We start from the raw sequence: 18,407 nt of genomic DNA, 5'->3' as shown, positions 1-18,407 counted from the left end.
CATTTTCACGAGATTCTATATACTGACTTATGCTTTGGCCTATTATTTTAATTGACTACTTTTTTAAGTCCCAAGAACTGGTTCAAGATGTTTGAGGAAGCTTCAGTGCTTAACAAATATATAGCTCTTAAAAGGAAGAAAAGAAAAAGAAGAGAATAATGAGGAGAAGGAAAATCTATTCTGAAGTGTCTGAACCCTTTCATCAGAAATCATAATCCCAAAGAAAGAAGGGGCCACGAATCAGACCATAAACGAAAAGGAGTGGGAAGTTCAATGTATTTCGAAGTGCAAACATAATGAACATTCCATACTAGTTTACTTGTAGATGGCATTTCCAGATCATGGCCGATTATGCAGAGCCAGCAATTGTGGTCGCTAGCAGAAAAAGTTGTATGTCATTTTGGAAGTATTTGGACTGTTATAAAAGAATGAGTTCACAAAGTCCAAAACAAATATTTACACATTTAGAACAGAAACTGCTGATTTTCTAACTTATCTACTACCCCTTGTGTTCCAGCTCAAGTAGAGTAGCAATGGCATGAAATGGGCAAGGGTTAGAAGTAAAACCTACTTCAAGTCTTGAAGCCAACCAATAAAAACTAAATAAATAAGAAAAATTAAAAATTAAAATAGAAAAAAAAATGATGAGCGACGCATGAACACCACATTTAAACAAAATTCTACTAGCTCAAAACAATGAAATTGACAACATCAGGTCAGGCACATTTGAACCAAAGCACATCTGAACGCCATGTCATGAGCACAGTATATGGTAAATTAAAATGAGGTGCAAGTGTGAAACATGTCTTGGTTTTGAGCCTGGGCAAAACCCTCAATATGATATTGTTTAAAAATTTGAAGTACTCATAAATTTGACTAGTTGATTAAGTGGCAGTTCCAGAAATTGTCAAGGGTATTTCTAGAAATAAAAAGAGTTACAGAAACAAGTGTTGCAGGTTTTAGATTTGGTACACAATAGGATACTCACTTTTTCATTAATGCAGAAGCTCTCTGATTATTCAACTGTGCTGTAAAGCAGTTTGGATAGGTACATGTCTGTGCACAAGAGAATACAGCAACAATGTTGTCTAATTGTACCACCACTGAACTACGCCAAGAAAAACCCAACACTGAACCCATTCTATGTTACACAACTCAACGCCTCAGAAAGATCCTACAAATAGCTACCCATATTTGCATCATAAGCTTAAGCAAACTGGGAGGAAAACTAGCAAAATTGTGCTAAAAACTAATAACTTGATGAAAAACTTGATCCAGAGAACATTATCGATACACAACTTAGAAACAAAATAAATAAGATTTTGAGAGAGCCCAAGTGCCTTACCACAAAATCCAGGTTTTCTTACAGAGAGACGGAGGAAGACTGCAACTTTTTATCACTGACAGCTTTATTCTCGTCATCAAAGAAGTCCTGAAGTGCAATCATCTTAATGGAGCTGGTCTTTAAGCTCTTTATTGCTTCTGCAGTTGCCAAAGCTCCAGCAACTGTTGTTATTACTGGAATCTTGTAAGCAAGGGCCGTCCTCCTTAGCTGCCGTCCATCAATCTGATCGAGTGCATCACCAGAACTTGTAATCACCATCAACTGGATTTGCCCATTAGCAACCATGTCACCAGCATTAGGCCTCCCCTCATGTAGCTTCAGCACTCGTTCCACCGGAATTTTCGCTAGTTCAAGAACATGAGCTGTTCCTGAAGTTGAAACAATCTTCAATCCAAGAGCTAAAAATGCCTTTGCAATTCTCTCAAGATGGGGTTTGGTCAAGTCATTTAAGCTCATAAACACAGTGCCTGAAAGTGGTAGCGCCTGCCCAGCAGCAATCTGAGCCTTGGCAAATGCAATTGGAAACTCAAAATCAATACCCATCACCTCACCAGTGCTACGCATCTCAGGCCCAAGCAATACATCACAACCTTGGAACTTCTCAAATGGAAGAACAGCTTCTTTCACTGACATATGTGCAGGAATGACTTCTTTTGTGAAACCAAGATCATGAAGAGACTTCCCAGACATAACCAGGGAAGCATATTTAGCCAACGGATGTCCAATTGCCTTGGACACAAAAGGGACCGTACGGGAAGCACGAGGATTTGCCTCGAGTAAATAAACATCTCCAGACATTGTAATTGCATACTGACAGTTCATCAGCCCACATACATTCAGCCTCTTAGCCAATTTTATAGTCCATGACCTGATTGTATTCAAGCAAGACTCTGGGATGGTTTTTGTCGGAATCGAGCAAGCAGAATCACCAGAATGGACCCCAGCCTGCTCAATGTGCTCCATTATCCCACCAATGACGACATTCCCATGAGAGTCAGCAAGTGCATCAACATCAATCTCAATGGCATCGGATAGATACCTGTCAATCAATACAGGACATTCCGGGTCCACCTCAACAGCAGTTTCTAGGTAGGTCACAAGTTTTTCATCACTATATACTATCTCCATGGCACGGCCGCCCAATACATAGGAGGGTCGGACAACGACAGGGTAGCCAATGTTTGTGGCAATGGCAAGAGCATCTGCTTCACTCTTGGCAATTCCTCCTTTTGGCTGTTCAATCTTTAACTCGTTCAGAATTGCATTGAACTTCTCCCTGTCCTCAGCAGCATCTATGGAGTCAGGTGTGGTACCCCAAATGCGAACATGTCCAGCACCACTTGCACATCTAGGCTTGTTTTCATCTAAATACCGCTGGAGGGGAAGTGCTAGCTTCAGAGGTGTTTGACCTCCAAACTGCACAATGATCCCATCAGGTCTTTCCAAATCAATTATGTTCAGCACATCTTCAACAGTCAGGGGCTCAAAATATAAACGGTCACTTGTGTCATAATCAGTAGATACTGTTTCAGGATTTGAATTCATCATGATTGTCTCATATCCTGCTTTCTGCAAATAAAAAAATACAGAAATAAGTAATGCACAACAAAAGATACTAGCAAAAGTAAACATATTAAACCAACAATACAGAAGGTGAGTTAATTTCTTGCTTTAGAATGTTTCTGTAAAAGAAACAGATCTAAATTATGGCAACCAGCAATGTTGAACATTATCCACATATTCATGGATAATTTCAGGAAAAAAAAAATTTAATAAAAGGGCTACAAAATGGAAAGCCAGGCAGATAGCAAACAGATACTAAGCACACACCTGAAGGGCAAAGGATGTATGGCAACAGCAGTAGTCAAATTCAATACCCTGACCAATTCGATTTGGTCCTCCACCTAAAATCAAAACCTTCTTTTTATGGGTGGGAGCGGATTCACACTCAAAGTCATAAGACGAGTACATATAAGGAGTATTGGCCTCAAACTCTGCGGCACACGTATCTACCCGCTTATATGCTGGAGTGACACCCAATGATAATCTCTTCAACCGCACTTCATTTTCAGAGGATTTAGTGGCAAAAGCTATCTGTTTGTCACTGAAGCCTCTTCTTTTCACTTCATAGAAGTCATCCTTTGTTAGACCAGACAAGTTTCTAGCCAGGAGGAATTGCTCTACATCCACCAATTCTTTAAGCTGTGTGAGGAACCATTTGTCAATGAAACTCAGCTCATGAATTTCATCTATCTTCATTCCCTTCTTCATTGCAGCATACACAGCATGGATACGATCTGGGTTAGGGACTCGGAGACTATATTTCAATTGGTCCCAATCCCAGTCTAGTTCCTTAATTTTCCCACAGCCCCATCCAGAGAAACCACATTCCAAAGATCGAACTGCTTTCTGAAAGGATTCTTGAAATGTACGCCCTAGTGCCATTGACTCACCGACAGATTTCATCTGGGTCGTCAGTATTGGCTCTGAACCAGGAAACTTTTCAAAAGCAAACCGGGGAATCTGCATGATCAGTATAATGAAATTAATTAAGAAAAAATTGGCATGAAACCATATTTAAAATGCATGGATTAACAGAAATGTATTGTTATCAATGAGAGGATCGCTGGTATTCCTCTCTGCGGAAGTAATAGTATTAGTAAAACATGCAAGAAGCTAATGCACAAAGCTATCTAACATTTGATAATCACACAAGTCCCGTCTAAGGTCTGACCATCTCCCCAAAGACAGAACTTTTAAAACCAAAAGGTAAAATTGAAGAACAACTTTACATGAAACACATAAACTAGTAGAGAAGAGGAAATGAAAAAGCACTTGCCTTTGTTACCACATAGTCTATGGAAGGCTCAAAACTAGCCGGTGTCTTCTTTGTAATGTCATTGGGAATTTGATCCAAGGAATATCCAACTGACAACTTAGCAGCCATTTTCGCTATCGGAAAACCAGTTGCTTTGGATGCAAGGGCTGAGGACCGTGACACCCTTGGATTCATCTCAATCACCATAACCTCCCCGTCTTGAGGATTCACAGCAAACTGCACATTAGAACCACCACATTCCACTCCAATCTCTCTTATTATAGCTATCGAATAGTCCCTCAGCCGCTGATACTCCTTATCAGTTAAAGTCTGAGCAGGCGCCACGGTGATAGAGTCTCCCGTATGAACCCCCATCGGGTCAATATTCTCAATGGAGCAAATAATAACCACATTATCTGCCAAGTCCCTCATAACCTCAAGCTCATATTCCTTCCACCCCAACAGTGACTTCTCCACCAAAACCTGAGAGGTCAAACTCGCCGCCAGCCCGGCCTTACAAATAGTCTCAAATTCCTCCTTATTATATGCAATACCACCTCCCGTCCCTCCCAACGTAAAAGCTGGCCTAATGATCAAGGGAAACTCACCAATCTCTTTCGCAATTTCCACACATTCCTCCAAGGTGTTGGCAATTCCAGACGGCGGCGTTTCAACCCCAATGTTCTTCATCGCCTGCTTGAACAGCTCTCTATCCTCAGCTTTCTTAATGGCCTCCAGCTTGGCTCCAATCAACTCCACACCATACTTCTCCAGCGCGCCGCTTTCGGCCAACGCCACCGCCAGGTTCAACGCCGTCTGGCCTCCCATGGTCGGCAGAAGAGCGTCCGGCCGCTCCTTTTCGAGCACCTGCTCCACCAACTCCGGCGTCATGGGCGTAATGTAGGTCCTATCGGCCAAATCCGGGTCGGTCATGATCGTAGCCGGGTTGGAATTGATCAAAACGACCTCGTATCCGTCCTCCTTCAAAGCTTTACAAGCTTGAGTCCCCGAGTAATCGAACTCGCAAGCTTGCCCGATCACAATCGGCCCGGCGCCCAGTATCATAATCTTCTTCAAGTCCGTCCTCTTCCCCACCTTCCTCTTCGGCGCCGCCTTTGCTTCTTCCTTCTTCTCCGCCACGCCGCCGTCGGACAACGACTCGCTCCGAACCGAGTTGACTCGGCAACTCGGACGATGACTCTGCGACTGCGGCCATGACCGGAGGCTGAGCGACGGTAGGGCGCCGAGCTTCTTGGAGTAGAGGAGGAAGCGGAAGTGGTTCGGTTTCGACGAATAGGAGGAGGGTTTGGACTGAGCCAAAATCGGCGGCTGCTTCAAAGACAGAGTCCTTTTCATGCAATGGTCCATCTAAGACAGACAGAGAGAGAGAGAGAGAGAGAGAGAGAGAGGAGGTGTTAGGGTTTGGAGGATCAACTGGTCTGTGACTGCACAAGAGTGGAGGTCTCAGTGGAGAAGAAGAGTGGAGGTCACAAAAGGACACCTATATATGGCAATATGCCAAAAGCAACAAGGACATTGTCGTCATTTCCACTCAACTCGCCATTACAGTACCCAGAATTGGAAACGAAGAGTAGAAACGTATCTATAAATTGTAAGAAGTAAAAGTTAAAAAGGAGATGGAGCCTAAATTCTGAAGCAAAGCGCTCATGGGTTCGATCCATTAGAAACAAAACCAAGCTGCGACTTTTGCAACTATAATTTGATTAATCAATTCAATTAGATTACATGAAGAACCAATTACAATCGTATTTGCTACTCAGCTGTAAACTGGAGATGGATCTTTGTCTACATCAAAACTAAGAGACGCAACGGAGAGAACAATCTCGCTCCCTAAAACTATGGCTATTTGACAATTGCACACACTGCACTCAAAATTTGAATGGGAAAGGTGAGAAGAAAAAAAAATCACTGCAAAAAATATATATCACTTGGTATTGCGAGCACGACTGATTTTTACAGTCCCAAGTGGATATCCCTGGCTGGAGAATGTGATGAAAATGGGAGGATCATTCCAGGCACAACTAGTAAGATGTAAACTAAGGGTAAATATGTTGAGCATATTCCGCTACTTGAAATAGTCTGGCCGAAGTACTGTGATGAAATTGGGGGCTGAACCGTCTTCATCCTTCTGCTTCCATTCTCCATTGCTTTGGATGTACCACGATACTTTAGGAGATAATGGTGTATACAAATCTGCACATTTAGAAATCAAGAGTCAAGCATCTTCAGTCAACGCATGTATGTAACTGAATATGAAATCGGAGACGATAGTACCCCGACTACACAACTGAAATTTTGTGATTTCAACTCAAACATCCAACACTGCCCATTATGTTAAAATAATTTAATTATGGAGTCTGACCACTACCCCATCACAATCAACACCCTTTCTTATCTTCAAAGTTTGGTCTTATTCAATCAAGTAATTATGAAGTCTGACCACTACACCATCACAATCAACACCCTTTCTTATCTTCAAAATTTGGTCTTAATCAATCAAGTAATTATGAAGTGTGCGGCTATGCTTCATCTAGAGTCAAGTCAGATAGTACTGTGGGTCACAAGCATCTAAACTATTGGTTGGGGAAAAAAGTAATCTCAACACTGAAAATAGATCTGGGTTGGACACCAGTCCCATTGGTTGGGGTAAGCATGTAACAACGCAATGCCTAACTATTGAGTCTGTCCATTGAACAGCTTAAGCTATTAGGATGGATACTTCAACTGATCTATAACTAATTTGGTTAATGATTTCAGGAATCAAAACAAGGCAATGGAGAGGAGATGTTTCGATGAAATGGACAGAAATTCCCTGTTGTGTAGCCTTTTTTTTTTTTTTTTTATTTACCAACAAACGAGCATCAATAAAGCCTATGCACGATACAGTAAGAAGCAGCCCTGGCTTAAGCTTCTAAACTATAGGTAGTTGCCATTTTAATAAGTGCACATGAATTTTAAACTGTCGTGCAGCCTAAGATACACTAGATGCAAACCTGTAAGTAAAGGTGGATCTGGTTCTCTTGTACTATGCAATATAGCAGTCCCAGATAACACAGTGATGAATCCACAAAGTTCTGAAGCTATGCTGCTCGCACTTTGACCAGAATAATCCTACCAAAGGATACACACTTCAGATTTCCAATACCTTTCATAAGCAAACCAACACAAACACATTATGTTAAGGTAGCAATACCTTAAACATTATTGCACTCGCAAGTATTGTGAAAGATGTGAACATAGCATAATAGATGGGAGAAACGATTGCTGTGTTGAAAGTGTCCAATGCCTGCAACAGCACCCAAAGTCAGAAACCAGGACAAACGCTCACACATTTCTGGAAACATATATAAAAAATAAATAAAGCAAGCAAATCTACAACAGTAATGTCCAACAGTTGAAAAGCAACAATAGAGAAACTATCAAAACCCTTCACTTAAAAATAAAATAAAATAAAAAAATTTCCATGCACTAGGAAAACCAGGTCTCTCTTTAAATGTAAACACTGAATCATGCATACTAACACAATCACATAACGAATCTCACAAAGCTACAGTAAAATAATTCAAGTCAAATCATATATCAGGCTCTGTAGCATATCCTAGCCAAGAGAGGCTTTATGTGTTTGGTGAAAACAAAATACGGATAGGTCAGGAGAGGTTATAAGACCAAAGAGATAAAAATAAAATTAATTAAAAAAAAAAAAAAGGATGATGGGAAAATGTAGCTGGCAACAGTTAAGACTTCAAAAGGATGGAAAAATTCAGTTCCAGGACCAGAACATTTATTTTGCATATTTCTAATAATTTAAAACCTTAATGGAACCCTTGATTAACAACCCTGGCCAAAACCCTAAACATGATATTGTAATACTCTCTCGATTAAGTTTTAATCAAGTTCTTCAAGCTCTAATAACTCTGCCTCTACTGAGGTTTCTGTACTATTACTTTTTCTCTTCTGTACTATATTAAAACAGACTTTAAAAAGAACAAAGCTGTGGATAAGAGATCCACATAGCAGGAACAAAACAAAAATAAGCCCTCTTCGCTGGAAATCATTGAGCGTACCTAAATTCCTGATTTACTCTACTCAATGGAACAATGATTGTCTGAGCTGCAGTGAGTGGTAAAGGGACTGTCTCTTATAATTTTCTGTCTACATCACGTAAGATATATTTGATATCGAGAAATCCCCCAAAACCGCTTTGCAGACCCAGGTCCGAAACTTGGGCCTCCTGTCAACCCCTGCAATCTTTAAGGGGCAGGAAACTCTAGCAAATAGCTAGGTAAGTTCCTTGAGGGGGTTCGAACCTTACCACATGGGAGCAACCATGTTCTTGACCATGATCCCAAAACATAATCATATGGTCGCTTATTCTCTAACTAAACATGCTATGACCTGTACTGGGGACTTGAAATGAAATGAGGAAGCACCTCCTTGGTGGCTTTCCATTGTCCAAATGATGTAGATATTAGAGTTTTGACTTTTTGTGAAATCTAATCTGATATAAAGACTAGTACTTGCTACATGATTTTAGTAGTATCCTTTTTGGTTTAATAGTTCTGTTTCTTTTCATATAGGAATCCGAGCCAATGATAGAGGATTGGATATGGTGGAGTACATAAAGTTATCTGCTATCAGTCAAACAGGCATTTTATAACACAGTTAAAAAGTTTTACGAGTATGTCACAGATTGGGAACTAGGAGTAATGTATTTTCAATCTGTCAGTCAGAAGATCAGCCCCCCCCACCTAAAGCTCTCCCACTTTGCATACCCCAATCAAAACAAAAAATAAAATAAAATTACATCCAATTTTCCTTCCATGAAAGTACTCCTAAACCTTCTTTCTCCTACCAACCATAAAAAGCACCTATAAACCTGTTTATACAGTTGATTAATTCAGGATCCTGCACCACAAGATGCATGAAGTTGAGGTCCCTATCTCGTCTTGTTTCACTTCATCACCTTGAATGTGAAGAATGATTATAAACTAAACTTCTACAGTAAGGAAATTGGCTCACTGAACATTAATTCTTTCCCTATCCTGGTTAACTCTAATCTGATCAACATTGAAACAGACTTCTAAAATTTCATATGCCACTAATTACCATCTCTTAGATTTCTAAAATAAAAAAATACATAACAAAAAGTTCAGAGGATAAAGAAGAGACAGTTATCTAGCATTATAAAAGAAATGAATATAAAGCTGTCCCGTGCATATAACAGTGCATAACAAGATACTGACCATATTTAGATAATTTAATTGAGTGATGATACATGTAACTGCAACCATTGCAAAAATCCATGTTTGGAAGTATACTGCCTGGTTTGTGCCCTCTATTGTGAGTTTTATTGCGATGCCAATTGCTTTTATGCTCATGACCTGCAATTTGGAAAGATAAATCACATATGAGGAAACCATAAATTGTTACTTCAAAAGTGATGTATGAAAATTGTAAGTAGCAAAACTTACAGTCAATGATCCAATCATTGAGCATATTCCTATATAAATCAGTATGTTGGTTTGGCCATAGCGGGGGGAACAATACAAGATAAGGACTAGCGTTACAGCTATCACTGAGGCTGTATACAAAAGGAAAGCTGGAAAAAGACAACAAACCAATTAGAAAATGAAGAAGAAGAAGAAGAAGAAGAGCAACCACTGGTTATTGAACTTTTAAGAGGTTACCTGGTTGTATTGCTAAATCCCAGATTTGTTGGACGGAAGTGAGAGTCTGCTCTTCGGGTGCATGGAGTACAATCACAACCGAACCCACTATGCATAAAAGGCAGCCCAACATTCCCATTTTCTGGAGTTTCTCCTTTAACAGGAAATGCGCTAACACCGCACTATCACACTTCACCTTGTCAGAAACATGGCTCGATGGTTGAAAAAAGAGATTGAAATAAATTAATTATACACACTAGAGAATCGGGAAATCCAATGTACCTAACAATGATACTCAAAGCACCAAGCGGCGTGACGAGCCCGGCAGGTGCGTATATGTATGCTACAAAATTTGCTATCTCTCCAACAACCACTGTTAATTGTCCAAAATTTATGAATAGCATCAGCATTCAACCCATCTAGCAGAGCAAAAGCAGATAAAATAAAGAAAGGACAAATTCCAACTGAAATGAACTCTTCAGCAAAAATAAAAAATAAAAAAAACTAAACCAATAAAATCGAAACTCCATTAGCTCAGCCCAATGGCATAAATCTTGAAATTCTTGAAACGATGAATACTAGCACACAAGTAGCAATTAACTTACTTGTGACCATTCCTATCCACCATAGAGGCTCCCGCAGATACCCATATCCTCCAGAACCTTAAAACCCAAATCCAAAATCAAAACCCAAATCCAAAAATCAAGAATTAACACCGGAAAATCGTGGGAAAGAAGGGAACTTGATAATGAATGAATGAATGAATGAGGAAGCATACTGGCACGAGTTCCATTGTTGCCGGCTCGGCGGAGACCCTTCTTCTTGATGATGAAGCTGGAGCCTATGAAGGCGCTAGAGACCACGGCCAATATGAACCCTTTCAAATTGCTCGATGACATTTTACCATTGACGCAAGAAGAAGAAGAAGCTAGATGATGATGATGATGTGAGAGAGGGAGTGGGACTCATTCTACAATGTAATGCGGAGGGAGGAACCCAAGAATCAAAAAACGGAAATTTGATCTGGGTTTCAGATTCAGTGGGAGTAGCATCTGTTTGACCAGTTGGACGACGTATAATCGAAGGATTGATTAGTATTAGTATTAGGAACCAAAAAAACAATGGAGAAACTAAGAAGGAAAGATAGCGCAAATTCTTACCTGCCGGTCTCTCAGGCCCCCACTTTCCATTGTCCACCAATAAGCGCATTTTATTCTCTCTAGGATTTTACAAATTTTGGATCACATGTACTAGTGATAGATACTACGATATGTGTTACGTGACAAATGATGCCACATCTATTCAGCATTTTCTTTTCTTTTTAATTTTTTATAATTTTTTTTTTATAATAAATAAAGGCCGGTGCGGGTGTCCTCTAACTTGATTAATAAAATGGTTGAATACAATAGAGGCATACAACCTAAACTCATTATTAGAATAAGCGTACAGAGAGCGTCCCGAACAATAGCATGAACATTCATAAAATCTCTGTTTTTAAATAAGCACCAACTAGGAACTCTGTTTGTTATATAATAAAGGTGACATTAGAGAAAATAATGCAATACAACACAATCAGGCAAATAAACTAGGTTTCCCACTATGTTTTGATGAGCAATGAAACCGTCGACAGTTCATTTCATCTGCTAGGAGGCACAGTCCATTTGACCTAACAAACTAACTGTCTACCTAGAGCAAACAAGTCGCAACTGGGACAAAGTGCACCTCAATTTACTTAACAAAGGTAGGGGCTTATTATTGGTATGAAAAATAAATAAACAAAATACAATTACACATAAACCAATATGGACCTAGGGGTAGCACAGAGGACCAACCATCACTGAGCCCAAAGAGGAAAATGCAAGAAGCCCAGCACCACTAACTCGACTAACTCATTACCACCTTCGCACCACCACCCGTTCACCTACCACCTCCTACCATCAGTTGTACGCCCTCCAACTAATCTAGAGCTGTTGTAGGAGAATAGAATTGTGTTTATTATTGATAATAGGAGCCCTTTATATAGGGAGTTTACAGAGTACACAAAAGGTAACAGAATCGGAATACAATTAGTATTCCTAAGGTACTTTCCTATTACAACTCTAAACCCTAGTTTGTAGAGGCACACATTATGTCGATATCCTTCAACACTCCCCCTTGTGCCGCTCAAACTTGGTGATAACGCTTTGATTGTTGCCTCGTTAAAAACCTTGCCAGGTAACAAAAACCCTGTGGGACAAAAATAACCCTGGTCGAAGGACAAAAAGAGCACAACACGTCCTTCACTCTTCGAGATCGAACATGTAGACATCATGCCTCCCCCTGATGTCAATATCTCCCCCTGATTGCTACAATCATGGGAGTTCGGATAACTTTCTCAATCCGATGCTCTTCACATGTTTCTCGAAGGTGGATTTTGGTAACGACTTAGTAAATAAGTCCACTACATTATCCTCTGATCGGATTTGGTTCATTTCAATATTTAGAAATGCTTGTTGTCATTTCGATGGAGGGGAGGAGGAGCACGGAAGTTGGCATTTTGCCTTGTGGGGTCCGATCCCACACTTCCGTCATCTCTTTTCTCTGTAGGAATAGAACAAGCCCATATCAATCGTACCTCTCAAATATCGAAAGATTGTCTTTATACCAATCTAAATGGTGTTGCGTTGGCGCGGGGCTATATCTAGCCAACAAGTTCATAATAATAATTGAGGTGTCCGGTCTTGTATTGTGCTAAGTACAATAATGCGCCTATTGTACATAAGTAAGCACTTTCGCTATTAACACGTCTTCGTCATCATCCCTGGGACGAAACGGATCCCCTTTAGGGCTAAGACTACGGACGACCATGGTGCATCTTTGACTTTATCAAAAATGTCTATTGGCACGGTATACAAGTTCTGAATCTAGACAGAACTGTGTTCTCCCAAGGTCCTTCCTCTCAAACTCGGATTTCAGATGTTCAACGGTTTCCCTTAACTCTCAAGGGTTCCAATTATGTTTATCAACATAAACCGCGACAATTGCAAATCCGGAACTTGTCATGGAAACGCGTGGGCATAGTTCATCATATCCCTTCCCAATCAAGTAGTCATTTTAGTGAGCATTTCAACCTCGTTGCAAATGCGCTCCGTGGTCTAGAGCCACTTGACTTGGGTAAATGAAGTCCACAAGAACCTTCATTATATTCCGTATCTAGATCCCCATAAAGATACGTAGTGACCACATTCGTAAGCTGCATGTTCAGTTATTTGGAAGCTACCAAACTGACAAGGTAGTGGAGTCCAATGACATCCATTACGAGAGAATATGTCTTCTCGTAGTCGATTCCAGGGCGTTGTGAGAAACCTTGCGCCATAAGGTGAGATTGCCATCTCTTTTTCTCATCACGCTATCTAACGAAGACCTGTTAATGTCAATAGGTTTTATGTTAGGAGGTGTTGGCATCTCAGGCCCGAAATCCTTCCTCTTCGTTAGTGAATCCAATTCAACCTGGATCGCATCTTTCCATTTAGGCCAAGTTTCTCTACGTTGGCATTCTTCAACGGAGTAAGGTTCGATGTCATTGGTCTCAATAATTCCACGTCCTCATGTACACTAGTGTAGTTCGTAGAGATCTCTATATTCTCTGGAATTGGTTCTAACATTGAGGCGTCCCCCAACGATGTCTCTTGGACATAACCACAATTCAAAATATTCTCATGAGACGGATTATGAGTATCAATGATCAATGGATCAAGTTGTGCCAAACTCGTTCTCTTCTTAGGGCGAGAATCCATCGAACCTATGGGTCCCCTACTCTCTCTAGCGGAACCTATGGCCTATGACGCCATTATGCCACCTTGTGGCGTCACCATACCACTATCCATGGTGGTGGTGCCGTACCCATCTTCTCTGGGTGACACCATGTCCTCTTATGGGGACATCAATCCTTGCAGGCATGTTTGCAGCAGGTATATGTGATCTCGTCACTTTTAGGGGATCAAGATGAGACATAGTGGGGACAGACCACGACAATTCCTGTCGTTCCTGTTGAACATTGACGTTCTAATCTCCCCCTAACGACGGGAAGACTGTCTCATCAAAGTGACAATTCGCAAATCCAGCGAAATAGAGATCGCCTGTCAAGGGTACTACGTAGCGGACTTATATATATATGCATTCGTTGCAATGACTCATGTTGATGCGCTGTGGCGGCGCAATTGGCACATGAACCGCACACTCAAATATGCATAAATTCGAGATATTAGACTCGAACCCAGTCACTAGCTGTAACGCAAATAAAAGTTGAGTGGCTGCTATGAGTCGTAGACGAATTAGCATAGCTGCATGCGATATTGCATAACCCAAGCGGAAATATTGGTGCGCATTACCAATGTCCGGGCTACCATCGTAGTCGTTTAATGGTGGCTTTTCCGCGAGACCAATTGGGTGTGTACATGGGAATACGATACTTGATATCAATACCCAATGATATGCAATAGTCATTGAAAACTGTCGATGTAAACTCTCTAGCATTATCAAGTCAAATTGACTGAATGGGATGATCTGGGTAGTGAGCCCGTAACCATATGTTATGTGCTAGGAGTGTAGTATAAGCAGCATTACGAGTGGATAATGGCACAACACGTGACCAGCGTGTTTGCGTATCAACCAACACCATAAAACATCTATACGGTCCGCAAGTTGGTTGATCAAATCCATAGAATTCCCTTAGATTCTTTGTAAGAATGGAATTATTTCCTCAATCTCCTTTGCATAGGATGGTCTCAATCCTAAATAACAGGCTTTACAGAACGAAACATGGGCTTTATAATCAACCAATAAAGGTTTTGGTGAAGCCATAGTGTCACAATAGACTTGAGAAGTAGATAGAGGAGTTTATGGCGTCAATGCCATGTATTTGCCGCAGGGGGTAGGCGGCACCGGCCATGTATGGCCTGTCTTTGCACAATCATAGCGCCATGAGGCGTATGTGCAGCTCCTCGAACCAATTCTTGGTTCTTACTTTTCTTCGTTCTGAAAATGGATGTCCGTATAAGTCTTTAATACACGGATCATCATGTCAAAGCCTATATGTGTCAAAATCCCATAAGTCGTCTCTCATGACATAGTTGGATTCAACAACTCAAATAGTGGTTGCATACAACCCACTAGAGCGACACATAAGTTTCTCTAATACTCGTTTATGTCCGTAGTCATTAGAGGTGATGCAAAGGAACTCTGTCCATTCTCATAATGTGTTTCCACATGAAAACCATTGGCTCTTATAATAAAGTTCGAATTAAGGTATGTCCAAGACATTAAGTAAAAGAATTGACACTTTATTAATAGCCAATGATTACATCAAAGTTTCCAAAGTCTAATCCAAAATAAAATCAAAGTAAGACACATTGTAGTCACTCTATCCGTTTGGTAACTCCAATCAAATATGACCAGGAAAGTAGAGAGAGACGTTGGTGGAGCGAGGCTCTCTTAAGTACCAATATCTCAATGACTTTCCTAGACATCACATTTTATTGGGTCCGCCACATAAGAAAGAGTTAATACAATTGTCATTTATTGACTAAGGCAAATTGCCATTACAAAAGTTCTTGGAAAAATAAAAGACTATTCTAAAAATCTGCGGCATTTTGTCTTCATCGCCAGATTTAAAGTCTTCTTGAACTCGATGTCTTGATCACTGTGAGGCAGCTACCTTCTTAGGTACATTGCAAACTCAGGCCCATTGATCAGACGTTCCATATCAGAAATAGATACCATGAAGAGGATTCTCCCTTGATTGAGGCGCATTGGCGCAATGTGCATGGTCCCTAGGACCTGAGGTGTTGGAAGATTATGACCATGGCCAACGTTGGCTCTATGGTTTCCAACCCTTAGTCCCTCAAAGTCACGGCTCCTATGGTGGCGTGATTGTCGCCTTTGGCGACTACCTTCATGAGCATTTCGATCATATGGATCATGACGTCTATGGCGACTTTCTCTAGCCATGGGACGATGCTCTGGATAGCTATCTCGAAGCCTATCAATTTCTCTTCTCACAAGCTCGTTGTCTTGCCTTTCAGCAATTTCCATAGCTTCAATAAGCTTTTGAAAGCTTGTGATCCGTCTTGCATTTATATGAGTCCGAAATAAGTCACAGGACCTCATAGCATAGACAGGGAAGGTATTGAGGGTTTTCTCAATCAATTGTTCTTCTGTGATCGTCTTGCCACAGAAGTGCATCATTGCTCTGATGCGGAGGGCTTCCGAATAAAATTGTATGACTGTATCAAAGTCAGAGAAGCGAAGATCACTCCATTCTGCTTCTAAATTCGGAAGGATGGAGTCACGAACATTGCCATAACGTTCACGAAGCGCTTGCCAAAGCTTTATGGCGCTATCCTCATTCATGAACTCAAACTGGAGGTCACTATCCATGTGACGTTTCATGAAGGCAAGTGCCCTGGAAATATCTTTCTCAGTTTGAGGATCTGGAGCTGTTCCTATATGACAAAGCTCTTGGATTGTATGCAATAAGTCACGGGCAATAAGGTGGAGTTCAACATCCCGAGCCCACAATAGGTATCTTTTGCCTGCATAATCCAATGGAACAAAATCGAGTATGTTCGAGTTTGACATCCTGAAAAAGGGGTGAAACAAGAACGAATTAGTTTCGGAGCTAAACTTCCACGAAAACTAACAATAATAAGATTTCCGAGCTATGCTACCAAGAAATCAATTTCCAAGAATCTCTGTTGGATTAGACCAAACAATGATGTTTTCAATATGGTCACAATTTGATGCTTTATGGACGCTCTTAGTCCAAGCATTATGAACACTCTTAGTTCATACGAACGCTCTTAGTTCGTTTAATAATGAACACTCTTAGTTCATACGAACACTCTTAGTTCGTTAAGCGCGAATCCCCACAATTCCGCTTTGTTAAATATCAAAATCATTTGGCAACATATATTCCAATATTTGCAGGAAATAAAAGGAATTTAAATACAATAAAGCAGCAACCTTAATTATAAAAACTTACGTGATTGTTTTTGATTTGAAGACACGCGCGTGTTGATGCAGGCGTGTAGCTAAATTAGGATTGCTGGAATCTGGTCGGAAATTGGCAGTTGGTGGGCTGCCCTTCTCCCTTCCCTTTTTTTTTTTTTCCTCCCCTTTTTTTTTTTTTTTTTTTTTTTTTTTTTTTTCGGGCCCAGCCCTTCTCCTTCTTTTTTTTTCTTCTTCCTCTTTTTTTTTCTTTCGGTCTTCTTCTTCTTGCCTACTTTCTTTCCTCTGTTCTCTGCTGCGTCGTCTTCTTCTGGTCTGCAGCGATGGGTGGTTTGCAGATGCGGTCGCGGGGCGCTGGCAGACGGGGAGGCGCGGAGGTGTAGGCGCGAGGCGCTGGAGTGGGCTGCTGCAGGCGGGTCGAGATCGGGTCGGTGCTGCAGGCGGGTCGAGATCGGGTCGGCGCTGTGGAGGCCTGGTGTTGGGCGGGTGTGCAGGGGGCTGCAGTGCTTGCGGCTTGCGGCTTGCGGGGCTGCGAGGCTGCTGGGCTACTGGGCTGCTCGGCTGCAGGTCTGCAAGGCTGATGGGCTGCGCGGCAAAAGGTGCGGCAGCAGCAAGGTTCGGCAGCAGGGGCTGTTGGGCTAGCAGGTGCGTGCAGGCTGGTGCGTGGACTGATGCGCAGGTGTGCAGGGAGTAGCAGCGTGGTGTGCAGGGGGTTGCAGGAAGATGCAGCAGGAGGCTGCAGGGGAGGGTTGCAGGCTCGGCAGGAAAGCTGAGGCAGGGAGGCTGCGGCAGATTTTGATGTTTAGGGTTTTTAGGGTTTTTTCTTTTTTTTTTCGGCTAGGGTTAGAACTCGTGCTGATAACGTGTTGTAGGAGAATAGAATTGTGTTTATTATTGATAATAGGAGCCCTTTATATAGGGAGTTTACAGAGTACACAAAAGGTAACAGAATCGGAATACAATTAGTATTCCTAAGGTACTTTCCTATTACAACTCTAAACCCTAGTTTGTAGAGGCACACATTATGTCGATATCCTTCAACAAGAGCAAATATGAAACAATTAGAGGCCACTTCATATCTGCCACCTCCAGAAACTAGCTGCCCAACAATGTATCTTTGATTTACGCACATATCGGGTTGATCCCAATAACCAATTTGTCATGCTTGCCCTCCAAGCCAATCTAAGACTCACACAACCCCTCCCCCCCAGCAAAAAAAACAAACTCTCTGAACAACCTACGCCGACCCTCCCAATAGTCACCTCTTATATCACGGGAGATGGAGCGAATTCGATCAGGAGCCCATAACACTTGCAACTCATGTCCTCCCCTCTGACTCAGTCTAAATTAGGGACTGTCACCGCCTCCCATCAACAGTCAAGCGCAATAGCTAGAGAGACTTGTTTGGCTACACCTGCATCACATTGGCGAGGCTATAGTTAGCGGTGATGCATGGGTCTACCGAACAAGAACAGTGGTAAAAGACTTGAAAATGCAAATATGAAACAACCGCAATTATAGCACTCATTAAGCAATTACAATCGCCATGACAAAACATAAAACTAAAACT

At 41.4% G+C, this 18,407-nt stretch overlaps 3 protein-coding genes across 6 annotated transcripts; all 3 read right to left on the bottom strand.

Moving 5' to 3' along the window:
* Window positions 1–895: 895 nt before the first annotated feature.
* On the bottom strand, window positions 896–5,669 carry LOC133724679 (carbamoyl-phosphate synthase large chain, chloroplastic-like). 3 transcript variants are annotated; one of them, XM_062151464.1, is made up of 4 exons: window positions 4,185–5,669; window positions 3,176–3,868; window positions 1,346–2,914; window positions 896–1,184 (listed from the first exon to the last, which is right to left on the bottom strand). In XM_062151464.1, exons 1-3 carry the CDS (start codon window positions 5,529–5,531, stop codon window positions 1,364–1,366), a joined length of 3,591 nt encoding a protein of 1,196 aa, XP_062007448.1. In that variant the 5' UTR covers window positions 5,532–5,669; the 3' UTR covers window positions 896–1,184; window positions 1,346–1,363. The 3 variants fall into 3 exon arrangements, with proteins under 3 accessions (XP_062007448.1, XP_062007449.1, XP_062007447.1); XM_062151465.1 differs by having other exon boundaries at window positions 896–1,174; XM_062151463.1 differs by having other exon boundaries at window positions 896–2,914.
* Window positions 5,670–5,844: 175 nt separating this feature from the next.
* Window positions 5,845–10,956, bottom strand: LOC133724680 (probable magnesium transporter NIPA6). Of its 2 annotated transcripts, none has more exons than XM_062151466.1 (9): window positions 10,629–10,956; window positions 10,456–10,512; window positions 10,133–10,223; window positions 9,872–10,032; window positions 9,656–9,783; window positions 9,428–9,565; window positions 7,378–7,470; window positions 7,178–7,295; window positions 5,845–6,377 (listed from the first exon to the last, which is right to left on the bottom strand). In XM_062151466.1, the coding sequence occupies exons 1-9, from the start codon at window positions 10,747–10,749 to the stop codon at window positions 6,250–6,252; spliced, it is 1,035 nt and encodes a 344-aa protein (XP_062007450.1). In that variant the 5' UTR covers window positions 10,750–10,956; the 3' UTR covers window positions 5,845–6,249. The 2 variants fall into 2 exon arrangements, with proteins under 2 accessions (XP_062007450.1, XP_062007451.1); XM_062151467.1 differs by having other exon boundaries at window positions 10,133–10,269; window positions 10,629–10,693.
* A 4,127-nt stretch (window positions 10,957–15,083) lies between these two features.
* On the bottom strand, window positions 15,084–17,874 carry LOC133735571 (uncharacterized). The gene is made up of 2 exons (XM_062162971.1): window positions 16,872–17,874; window positions 15,084–16,469 (listed from the first exon to the last, which is right to left on the bottom strand). Exon 2 carries the CDS (start codon window positions 16,466–16,468, stop codon window positions 15,542–15,544), a length of 927 nt encoding a protein of 308 aa, XP_062018955.1. The 5' UTR covers window position 16,469; window positions 16,872–17,874; the 3' UTR covers window positions 15,084–15,541.
* Window positions 17,875–18,407: the final 533 nt, after the last annotated feature.

This window comes from Rosa rugosa, chromosome 1, assembly GCF_958449725.1.
Source record: "Rosa rugosa chromosome 1, drRosRugo1.1, whole genome shotgun sequence".
Lineage (NCBI taxonomy): Eukaryota > Viridiplantae > Streptophyta > Magnoliopsida > Rosales > Rosaceae > Rosa > Rosa rugosa.
Note: the sequence above shows the minus strand (reverse complement) of the source record. Positions and strands in the feature narration are given on the sequence as shown.

Bases quoted from the DNA above. Each gene is read 5' to 3' on its own strand.
- LOC133724679 (XM_062151463.1), bottom strand. From the start codon at position 5,531: ATGGACCATTGCATGAAAAGGACTCTGTCTTTGAAGCAGCCGCCGATT. The intron at 3,869-4,184 runs GCAAGTGCTTTT...CTGATCATGCAG, and splicing joins TAGACTATGTGGTAACAAAG to ATTCCCCGGTTTGCTTTTGA. The intron at 2,915-3,175 runs GTGTGTGCTTAG...TTTTATTTGCAG, and splicing joins ATACATCCTTTGCCCTTCAG to AAAGCAGGATATGAGACAAT.
- LOC133724680 (XM_062151466.1), bottom strand. From the start codon at position 10,749: ATGTCATCGAGCAATTTGAAAGGGTTCATATTGGCCGTGGTCTCTAGC. The intron at 10,224-10,455 runs GTAAGTTAATTG...GACAATTAACAG, and splicing joins GTGGATAGGAATGGTCACAA to TGGTTGTTGGAGAGATAGCA. The intron at 10,033-10,132 runs GTACATTGGATT...GAAGTGTGATAG, and splicing joins GCTTTGAGTATCATTGTTAG to TGCGGTGTTAGCGCATTTCC.
- LOC133735571 (XM_062162971.1), bottom strand. From the start codon at position 16,468: ATGTCAAACTCGAACATACTCGATTTTGTTCCATTGGATTATGCAGGC.